This window comes from Coturnix japonica, chromosome 14 (genome assembly GCF_001577835.2).
Source record: "Coturnix japonica isolate 7356 chromosome 14, Coturnix japonica 2.1, whole genome shotgun sequence".
In the NCBI taxonomy this organism is placed as follows: domain Eukaryota; kingdom Metazoa; phylum Chordata; class Aves; order Galliformes; family Phasianidae; genus Coturnix; species Coturnix japonica.
Window position 1 is genome coordinate 10,477,790 of NC_029529.1, and position 11,419 is coordinate 10,489,208.

Genomic DNA, 11,419 nt, shown 5'->3' on the forward strand with positions numbered 1-11,419 from the left:
AGAAAGAAAAAAGAAAAAAAAAGGAAATTAATTTACTGCAGATTGTTGAAAGGAAAGAGATGAAGACAGAAGAGTAAGATAGAAAGGGGAATAAGGAGCCTGCTTCCACTAGAAAATCAATTCAAGAGCTAATATTGCAGAAGAACTAAATGCAGACTTTATCTCTGCCATGAACTCCCAATATATGCAGTATTTAGGTAGTGCACAGTGGGAACATTGATTGAACCTGAAGGCTTTTTCATGTTACGTCATCATAGGCAGCACATTTATAATGGGGGGGGGGGGGGGGGGGGGAATAAAATAGATACTCCCAAAAGAAAAATCAGCACTAAAAATCATCTGTCAGAATTGTTACTGATCTTTCCTTATACGGAAGCAAGCAGGGGGAAATTAGAGATTATCAGGAGAGCTTCCAAACTTGCTTTTGTCATTCGTTATAGACACAGACTACAACAGCAACAGATAACAGACTTTTTATAAGTAAAGCATTAATTCGGCATATAATGTATTTCATTTGGCTTCTGTTGCTTAGAATTGGTTCAGTCCTCAGCAACAGCTGGCTGACACAGAGAGAAAAAAACATATCTGGGATAGCAGCATAGAGGGGCTGAATCAGTGTTCAAAATCTCTGCATTTTATTTAGCTTCTGCTGCCATCTACAGTAGCTGTCGCCAATCTGCACCAAGGGCTGGTACAGCAGTGAGAGGAACAAGATAAACCTTCAGCCTAGTAACAAGCTGAGCTAGAAAGAACAGGGGTACTTCAGCTAACAGTCACTGAGGAGCCTAAGGAGTTCACTTTGTAGATAGCATCTCTCAGTTCATTCACAGCTGCTCTGTAAATGAGTTAACTCATTTGCATAGCACACAGATGAAAGCACAGACCTCATCAGTCCATGTACATCAACACAGCAGTGGGGCTGCCTATGGAGTGATGAAAGTTTTAATTTCTCTTGGTAAGACTGGTACATGGGTAACCATGTGGAATATGGTGGGCACTGGAAGATGGGAAAACCTTGGGATTCCTACACCGAATAACACCCTGCTCAGCACAGCCCAATGCAGCTGCCTTCAAAATACCATTGGAAGATAAAACAGAGAACAAACCTCCTTCCTGCCAACCCACAGGTTGTGCAAAGCTTACAGCCATGCCTCACTGTGGGAAGCACTGGGAAACTTTCCAGGTACTTGAAAGCATCTGGATTTACCCAACTTGGAGGCTGAGCACATACAGCTGTATAAGCTACAGAGAAATAGCCATTTAATCCCATCTCCTCCTCACAGTGAGATTTAATGCACATAATCACTGGGTGATACTGTGCTACGCTGTCTAGGTGAGTGGTTGCAGGGACCTGTAAAGAAATGCTGGCACCTAATCACCTGCCCCTCCCTTGACTACACCCTCACAAAGCATGCACGTGTGCCTTCAGCATGGGCTCAGGCAGGCAGAGAAGCAGTGTCTGCAACACTCCCCAGTTCACCATGTCTGGCACAGGCATGGCTCTCCATCTGGGAAGGGAAAATTCTGAGCTGCATACCTGGGTGTGAATGTGGGAAAAGGCAGCAGGCGTGAGCAAAATGCCACTAAAACTCATCTGCTTCATCCTCTGCACTCTGATTGCATCCAGTCTCACAGGTAAACCTCTGAAACAGCTTCAGTTGACAGAAGCCAAATGACCAAGGGGTTGTGAGGAACTAAAAGTCTTTTGTCCTTCTGTCAAACCTGTCTCTGCAAAGCAATGCAGCATGCTGTCAGATGACCCTGAATTTTAATTACTAGAAGTAAATGAAAAAGAAGTCCATATATTTTACGTTCTACAAGGCGATAATTTAAGGGGACGTTTCAAAGTGAAGGAAATTGATGTATTAATACTGTGCTTGCCTTTGCTTTTTGCTGCTCCGTGAGAAGCTGTACAAGTCCTCTTTAACTGCTATTATCTCTGAGCACAGGGGAACACACTGCCTGTAGTGTGGATGCAGGGTCAGGGAGTTAGAAAGTTTTAATTACTGGCTCAATTATGTTCACTGAGAGTCTCCTTTGCCCTGGAAGATGGTTGTGCATTTTTCAATTTGCTTCTCCAAGTAGATGCTTGTCTCCAAGCACATCACCTAGATACGCTTGGTCTCCTAATTACACTTCAGTGCTCTTGCAATGGTCAGTCCTCCAGAAAGGAAGCACAACTTGCAGGTGTGCTCTGATTTTGCTCAGTGATGTCTTCCAAAACTTCCTTCTTTGCTCCTGAATTCAAGTTCTCTGCCAGAAAAGGTAATTTTACAGCTTGCTTGGCCAGCAGAACACTTTGAACTGTTATTTATAATTCTCAGTTGCTTAATATGGAAATCTCAGCTCCACAATGCGTGTTCTCTGCAGGTTTATTCTGCAGAATAAGGAGGATTGTGACAAATCTGATGTCTGGATGTGGACGTCTGTCCAAAAGTACCTTGTTTTGAAAGACTAGCCTGCCTTTTCCTATAAAGCTTTTGTGTTTGTTACTGCTATTTGCAGCTACTTGCTATTGGTATTGCTTGTGAATACAAAATCAAATGGAAGCAGTAAGCAGCCCAAGGCTAACAGCTCTCTGGGTCCTGCTGGCTGTATCTGCCCAGTTGTCTCCTGTGCACTGTGTGGCTGCTCTTTATTTTCCCTTACAATAACTAAAGATAATGGAATATGTTAGTACTGACACAGCATACTTCACTGTTCATACTTTGTGCCTTCTCTGTACTGCCTGCAATCATCTTTCCTCCCACTTTTAAATGTATTTGTTTACAGGCTTCACTGTGCCAATATAAGAACAATCACAGATTTGGTCAACAAAATAGTAACACAGTGTAGCAAGGTAAGTGCAGTCTGGAAATGAAGATTGGTCTCAATTAGACAAAAAAAATAGTTTAAGGGCCAGCAAAAGGTTCCATTCCCATTCCATCCCAATTGAGATCAATTCTCTCCTTGTAAAATTCTTTCCTAGTATATAGTAGGAAGGAGTTCCATATCTCTGAATGCAATACATTATATATCCCCAGTGCAAACCACCTCTGTTCAGACCTGGATCAACATTGCGTGTGTGAGTCATAGGGAAAATCTGGTGCCTGGTCATGTAATTAAAGTTTGTTATGTAATTCACACACCTAGATATTCCAACTAGAGAAATTCACATGGGAACCGAGAGTACAAGGAATAGTAGGAGCAAACAGCCTAAGTGTCAGGAAGCACAGAGAACTGAACAAGAGACCAAATAAGTCTCTGAGCTGCAAAGTGAAAGGCAATAAAGACAGCCAAGAAAAGAAACAAAAAAATCTGTTAGTTTTTGTTGTTGTTGATGATGATGAGACGTGTCTTGTCTGTAGTACAGAGCCCCAACCAGACAGAAGTGACAGAACTGCTGATAGAGCAGGCAGCAAGTCTTTCACTATCTGAATGGCAAGGAAGAAATCATCTCATCCCAGAGATCTCTGTCATTCAGTTTAAAGAAAGGCCAAGCATTATGTCAACAGATTCAAAGCATCACAAACATCTTGCAAAGTATCACATCATAAGCTACGAATATGGGGAATATTATAAGGGGGAAAATGTGTTTTTCCAGTGCTTTAAAGAATAATCACCATGTAAACATTGCTTATGGACTTGTCAACTCGGTTTTGATCTTGGGTAGAACAACTGACATTAACTGGCTAGCTTTATAATCACAGCTTTTAAGAGGCACCCTTTATTGCAAGTTATATTAAAATTTAAAAACAAGAAATTAAAAGAGAAAATAAAAAGGGAAAGACTTACAAGGGAAGCCATTTTCTTGGGACTGGAAAACAGCAGAGCAGGGATACGACCATTCTTATCATGCTATGAAGGGCGTACCCATGGGGAAGCCTTCCTCTTGTGCTCTTGTCCAAACTCTGCTAGGGATTTTACATTAAGATAAAAGGATAAGTGAAAGGATAAAATCTATCAACTGTGTGGTAGGCATCATCCCAAACTTAGGCTTTGCCGGAGAAACATTTTAACTTCATTAGTCCTTTAAATAAGTTTATCCAAGAACTTAATGAGGTAATTTGATTACAGCCTACAAGCATTTACGTTATTAGAATCCTGAAACATGAAAAAATTCTGTACTAAAGCCAGAATCTTCAAATGTCCAGTCCAGCCAAGCCTGGAAATAAATTGTACATTTCTAACCATGATGGGAATTGTTCATTGGAACAGACTGTCGAGCATAACGGAGTATCTGTTATTTGGCTTCATTAAAATAAATTGGATAGCTTTCTAAAAGCTTTGCCTTTTCTTACTATTTTATTTATATATTTAAAACCTCTGAAATAACAAAAAAAGACATGCTTTGCCTTTCTGTGAGCAGTGGCAGCTAAGTGCTCTGCCGCTTGCTCTTTAGTTGTCATTCCTCTTTGTAAAATGCCTTCAAAGACTTAAATGACAGTGTCAAAATGCAAAGTATTCCTGATGCAAAGCACAGTATTGCACAATTCTTTTACTTTTTTTTTTTTTCCAGTACATTCATATGTGTTTTTTTTCTTTGTTTCATTTTTTTCCTAGGACTTTTAGGTGAAGATGCTCCACTGCCAGCACCTCACAATATCTCTATTCTTTCTACCAACATGAAACATTTCCTAATGTGGAGTCCTGTGATCGGCCAGGGAGAAACTGTGAGATACTCTGTTGAGTTTCAGGGGTAACTTCTGTTTTGTTTTCATTATGATTTTTTTTTTTCCTTCTTTGCTCTTTGTCACCAATTACAATCCCACACTGCTTGGATTTCTTAGATACTGCTCAGTTCACATGTGTAGAAATTTGATGCTCCAGCACTGTTAATAGTGAGTTGGAAGAATACTCACATTTGGCCTAATTCTGAGATTATTTACAGACCAGGCTTTACCAACTGCATAATCCAAGGCAAGCACTAACCCCATAGTTGAAAACTGCCTCTGCCTAAAGAATTAGGAAGATTAGCAGAAGTTTGTTTAGAAAAGGAAAGAGAAAAGGCTTAATTTTTTTTCAGTGTTATTCCTTTAAACATAGTATATACATTTATTTTTCTATAGGAAATATAAGAAGTTCTGATGGAAATCAAGCTGTGACTTGTGTCATAGTTTGGCCTTTGAAATGTGATTCACCAGGGATGATCAAGTGACTGGGCAGCATCTGAGGCATCAACTCTGGGTTGCTATTCCCACAGTATTGTGATGCTTTTGGCTGACTCTGGGTGAATTTCTCTAATTATGAAACCATTTCATACTGGTTTCATAAACTCCCAATAATCAACCTACTGTATTCCAGTACTGGTCAGAATGCTGCCTCTTTGCTTTCTTTTCACCAGGGAGTATGAACGAGAGTACGCTAATGAGAGCTGGATCCCCATCTGTGAGTGTTCCCTCATCACAGTCACCGTATGTAACATCACAGAGGATATCTCAGCCACCGTGGCCTATAACCTGCGTGTAAGGGCAGACAATGGTGCTCAAAGATCAGAGTGGGGCACCCTGAAAGGTTTCTTCATTCGAAACACAAGTAAGTCCTGACATCTGTGTTAAGCTGCACCAGTTACGTTCATTTCTTGATGTCTGATAATAAGGGTCAGCTCTCACGCATGTCTGTGTATTGTGCATGTGACTTGAAGCCCATAAATGCACAGAGCACATCCTACTTCTTAACTCTTCTCATGCTTAGTTGGGAGGTTTCACTCCTAGACTGCCATGTTATGATATTGGATATCAGTCCCTCCATAGGCATGGCAATATTTACCAGGGCTTAAATTTCAAGGTCTTCAAAGAAAGCTAAGACTCCAGGCATTCCTCTTAGCAGGCTGGCCAGTCCTGCTGATGATTTCAAGGAGTACTGATCAACAGGGGTTGTTGTCAATGCTCTACCTAATCCATTTAGCCTAGTCATTTTTAGGGTCCAGAACCTGATCCTAGAGAAGCAGATACTCTAGAAAACACCCACGTCTGCTTTGTGCTGCCATGGAAATCCAGCTTCCCTTCAAGACACAATTATTTCCAACCATGCTGTCAGATGAAACTGCCTGTCTGAAGCCAGAGCTGACCTTAAACATTCATGGATCACTGGAAGTTACAGCCCTCACCCACAGAGAGCACTGAGTCAAAGCAGCACCCTTAGAAATACCACATGAAATACCGAGTGCGTCTGTTTGTGTAGTAGGTGATTTCTAGGTGATGCTTTGGATGACAAATCTTTCCCTTTTCCACTTTAGCACAGAATTGAGTGCAGTCCACGCTGTCAAGCAGAGACAGAGGGAGGATATTCCTTAGGTTAACTCTATGGACAAGAACAGCAGCTTTCTCACTTTTCTTGCTATTCCTTTTCCCAAGCAGATCTCAGAACGGAGCAGTCTTTTTATCAGGGGATAAATTACGATTTTGACACAGCACCTGCAGTTGGCATCAGATCTTTTCTAGTTATTATGAAATGAGATACTAATGTGCCAGAGATTGCATTTATCCTGAGATTCGAACTGTTCACGCACTGGTAGTTATACAGCTTCCTTCTTCAGTTCAATCAAAACTCCCCATCTAACATGTTTAAAAGCTAGCTAATATAATTGGAAAATCTGTTCTTTTGTCATGCCCTGACTGATAGAGTGGATTATCTCACAAGTGGTCAGGAAGGATAATAATCAGGCTTCTGAGGGTTTCTACAGCTTTGATCATAATGCAACAGACCTCCAGCATTCAAGGACCTTACAGTTTTCCACAGCAAATTGTCAGGTCCACAGCAGATTATCAGACAGAAGTTGCTTCAAACAATTCAGGATTTCAGATTAGCCCCATCAGTCTGCTCTTGACTGGAGCATCTTCCCTTTCTGTAAGCAGCTCTGCCTCATCAGCTCTTGCCAGCTCTAGCATTGCTGAAGGACTCATGGCAGACAATGGATGACCTTTGTAAAGTCCAGAATTTTTCATTCCCCAGACTGCTGGATCCATAAGCATCTCCCAAGATTTGAACTGTATATTCATATATTCATCTGTTAATACCCAATATTATTTTTAACCTCAGAATGGCGTTCCTTTTTTCCTCGAGACATCATCATGTTAAGCATGTTATCAGCTTTTAAAAGTACAAAGTGGTTTTCTAAGCCTCACTTTTGTGGCACATTAATCATAAACATACTCTCATTTCATATTTTCATATTGTTCAGTATCAACAGCAATTCACTTTGTGCAAGAGCAAATTATATTAAGAACATCTCTTTTGTATGTTCTGTATGCTCTACTTCCCTTCTTGAAAGCAAGAGGGCTGAAACCAATTTCAGCTACAACAGAGTGGTAAGGAATGGCGTAGGTAAGTAGTGCAAACATGATCCTTGTATTCCCTTGATTCCAAACTCATGAATGTACAGTGCATAGTTTCATCCATGCTTCATTGATTCTGATTGTTCCTCACAGCAGAATCCCAGACCAAACCAAGCTTTGAATATGAAAGTAAGCATTAAGCACATCACCAACAGATTTACTCGCACACTGGCTACAAAAACACATCACAGCAGGCAGCAGGTCATCAGCCCACCAAAGTCCTTCTAGAAGTGTGCAGATACTGAAACATAATAAAGATTCATGTGAACAGATTATCCTAGAGCTTTAGTTGCCTTCTTTTCCACCTATGAATAACTGCCAAAATTCACATGAAGGAGCTGTGGTTTCACAGCTCCTGCTCTGTGTGCTAGCACTAAGCTAATACCCAAAAGCAGAACTGGCCTAGCATGGTGTCTCAACTTCTGGTTGCCCAGCTGGTTCTGCTGCTGATCACATGGGACCCTCAGGCCAGATGCTTCATCCACTGGAGTAAATTCAAAACCTTTCAAGCCTGTGCTAGTCTGCTATTGCCAAATTCCCATTGACAATGCCAGTCACAGACCCCCCTCCTACTCAAAATCTGCTGCAAAATCTAGACAAGCTGGTAAGCAGGGCAGAGAGGTTTCTCCCCCATTGAAGAAAGCAGCTATTATTCCAGATAATTGTTAGTGTGCTGACGGAGGCAGCTGGAGGACAGCCACAGCAGGAGCTTCTCCTTTTCCTAACTGGGCCCAAGCAGACTTTTTTTTTTGGAAGATTTACTTCTGATGTGGTAACTCTGCTCTTTCTCCTTTGGCAGCTTCCCTGACCCCACCTCTGATGAAGGTCATAGCAGATGGGTATCATTTATTAGTGGAGCTGGAAGACATGGGACCTGCCTTTCAGTTCCTCGTCTTCTACTGGGAGAAGAGCCAGGAGAGCAGGGTGAGTTTACCCTTGGATTTTGGCATGAAAAAAAGAGCCCATGTGTCTTAGAGCAAAAGCATAAAAACACTTAAAAACAGGCACTGTTTTTCAAGTTCAAGCTGCTGCTGCAAGGCTGGAGCACCTGCCTGGTGTCAGCATGTGCCATACTCCTCTGCACTGCAGGCTGGTGCTTTACTATTCCACAGCTGTTAGCTTAATGGGCTTTTGAAATGGATTTCCTTCCTTTTTGGAAATCCAAGTAAATTGGTCAAACCAAGTCCACGGGTTAGAGAGAATCCTACAGGCTCGTGTCTGATTTCCTTTTGCAAATGAAACGCTAACTCTTTGATATATATGATATTAATGACCTAAACATTAATTCCAAGCTTCACAATAGCTTCTACCAACTGAACTGTCACCAACATCAGGTTTACTGCTCAGTACACGTCCAGATCTCTACCAGGTTTCTTTTCATTTTTGACTAATTATCACATAGGATATGCCTGATACGAGCCCTGCTGGCTCCCCTACCATATCATGCTAGAACAGGCAGGATCCTGGCACCTCCAGAATGACTTAAGACCCCATATCAAACTGAGAAGTAGGTCATGGGCTAGTGTTGTGGCTGACCACCATCAATAAGCTCATGGCTCTTCCTTTATGCCCTTCCTACTCTTCCAAGCATGAGTGGCCTGCACTCCACTGTACTTCTTTTTTTCTATCTCTTCCTATCCACACAATCCTCTCCGACACCACCTGTTTCTGTTATTCTCCTCTCTTTTCTCCCAGAAATGTCAGGGCTGGCATCACATTAGAACTCCTGCCCTCATTTAGGTCCTAGTCCAACATTCTGATGTTGTCTTTTCTGGGCCTATGGCAGATGCAACAGAAGATGGTGAAGGAGGTCAGCTCCGCAATTCATCTGGCCACCATGGAGGCAGCAGCTGAATACTGTGTAAAAGCCCAGACGTACGTTGAGACGATCAACAGAAGCAGTAGCTTCAGCCAAACACAGTGTGTGAGGGCACAAGGTAACAGCCAGCCTTCTCTCATCTTCCAGTCTTGTAGTCATGCCCAATAGGATACAACAGCATTTATTTGGTTTGCAGCCAGTAATTCAAGGTCAGGCTGGACCAGGAGGCTGGATTAGGCTCTGAGCAACCTGACGAGCTGCAGATGTCCCTATTCATTTGCAGGGGAGTTGAACTAGATGACCTTTAAGGATCTCTTCCAACTGAAATAACTGTATGATTCTGTGATCTATGATTTCCTGTCTTGTTTTAAACATGCCACCCATTTGTTCTCCAAGGAAGGTTTGGAGTGCAGCCCCCCTATAGTAGCATGGTGACAAAATAATCTCACCAGGGTGTGTTGGAATGGCAGCCACAGAGGGCTGAGCCTGATTGTGTTGAGTGGTTTGTTCTCATGAGCTGAAAAATTTCATTGCTTCTCTTGTTTGTAGGCAGCGGATCCATGTGGCTCATCACTGTCCTTATGTCCTGTGTTGGCTTTGCTGCGGCTGCCTTGACTCTGCCTTTCCTTGTCTGGAAAACAAGGAAAATCTTCCAGTATTCCTGCTGCCCCATTGCAGTCCTGCCTGATGCACTGGTGACGTTTTCACTTTGTTTCCAGGGCGCTGGATATTCACAGAATCATGGGGCAGGCAAAAAAAGCAGACACATAGATAGGAAGACTTGCTTTTCACATTGCAATGAAGAGTAGGAATTTAGGAGAAAGAGCAAACACATCTTTCAACATAGCTTCATAAACCGTCAGCAAAGAGTTCATGTGATCAGACAGCTGAGCTGTAGGATCAGGCAGCCCACATGGGGTGGCTTTTATGGCTGCCACTGCCTTCTGCTTAGAGCACTGAACAGAGACGGTGCTCCTGCTTCTTGTAGGGAAGCAGCTTGGGAAGCATGGACTGACCAGCCGTTCCTCAAGCAAAACAGCTGTGTCATTGGCAACACAGCTCCATGTCCTCTGGTACCAGCAATGAGCTCTTAATTCCTTGTTGAGGAGCATCCAGTAATCAAAAACACCCTCTTCCTCATGCAGGAGGAGTATATTTAAGTCAGTAGCTTAAATGTGCTTAAATTCTTAAGTGAGAATGTAAGGCAGCATCTTTTGTGGTCATGATCTGAGCCCCAAGACTCCGGCTGGTTGCAGCAGGCAGGATGAGAGGAGGCCTATGGGGGAAGGCAGAAGTAAGAGACCAGGCTCATCAGTCTGAGGGGGTTTGAATGCGTGAATTTGCTTTACAGAAAGTACCAGAGCTCCCCACCCAGCTGATACTGCAAAGGAGGGAAGAAGCTGAGGAATGTGATCTGATGGTGCACGTGATCCCCTCAGAAGAGGTTCTCTGCCTATGGATTCAAGAAACACTTTAGAGTATCCTATAAAAAAATCTTCTGCAGACCAGGCAGAATGTGCTTCAGTGTCTACAGAGTGCCAGCAAGCAACGTTGTTCTTTTTGTGCCAAGCCTGCTGCAAGGAAGCATTCTGTATGAACACATGGCTGGCCCTCATCCTCTTCCTAACTTCATTCATCTAGAGAAAAGCCAGAAACGGCCACAGGTGACAGCTGCCAGTTTCTGTACTTCTCCTTCATATCCATACCTATGAGCACACATAGGTTAACTCATGTTTCCTTCACAGTCACATTGATGGTCCCAAGGCAAAGCCCACATTTCAGCTACCAGGATTTCAACAGAGCAATGTATGTAGAGCTCAGTACAGAGCCCCAAACCACTTCACTGTCAGTAATTTTGCCTCAGATGTTTGGGTTTTTTTTAATGAAATGAACCTTCCAGGAAGAGTTCCTTGCACAGCTAAAAGAGCTGAAATGAACAGAGATAAAATGCTATCGGGGCTGCAGGCCCAAAGATAGGAGATGAGAATTGGTTCCATGTGACAGATACTGACGTATGATGCCATAGAGGAGAAAGGTAGTTAAGGATGAGTTGTTTAAGTGAGAGGTGACTGGAGCTGAAAAAGCAGAGGGAAAAGTAGACTCAAGAAAAGGGGAAAAGAAACAGAAAGAGGGATAGAAAGATACACAGATCATGCAGTCAGGGCCATGTGGGGTGCATGCTGGGCAGCCCCATGGTTCAGCAACACAGCTGAAGCAGGCTGCTGACTGTAGTGTGTACAGCAAACCTGATTCTGTGGCCAGGAGGGCTGGGGGGGGGGGATCA

General features: G+C 42.8%; 1 protein-coding gene across 1 annotated transcript; it reads left to right on the top strand.

Moving 5' to 3' along the window:
- The first annotated feature begins 1,359 nt into the window (after positions 1–1,359).
- IL20RB (interleukin 20 receptor subunit beta) lies at positions 1,360–10,717 on the top strand. Its single transcript, XM_015877164.2, has 7 exons — positions 1,360–1,635; positions 4,543–4,678; positions 5,324–5,514; positions 8,116–8,240; positions 9,103–9,253; positions 9,685–9,830; positions 10,487–10,717. Exons 1-7 carry the CDS (start codon positions 1,548–1,550, stop codon positions 10,610–10,612), a joined length of 963 nt encoding a protein of 320 aa, XP_015732650.1. The 5' UTR covers positions 1,360–1,547; the 3' UTR covers positions 10,613–10,717.
- Positions 10,718–11,419: the final 702 nt, after the last annotated feature.

Bases quoted from the DNA above. Each gene is read 5' to 3' on its own strand.
- IL20RB (XM_015877164.2), top strand. From the start codon at position 1,548: ATGTGGGAAAAGGCAGCAGGCGTGAGCAAAATGCCACTAAAACTCATC. The intron at 4,679-5,323 runs GTAACTTCTGTT...TCTTTTCACCAG, and splicing joins TACTCTGTTGAGTTTCAGGG to GGAGTATGAACGAGAGTACG. The intron at 9,831-10,486 runs GTGACGTTTTCA...TTTGCTTTACAG, and splicing joins CAGTCCTGCCTGATGCACTG to AAAGTACCAGAGCTCCCCAC.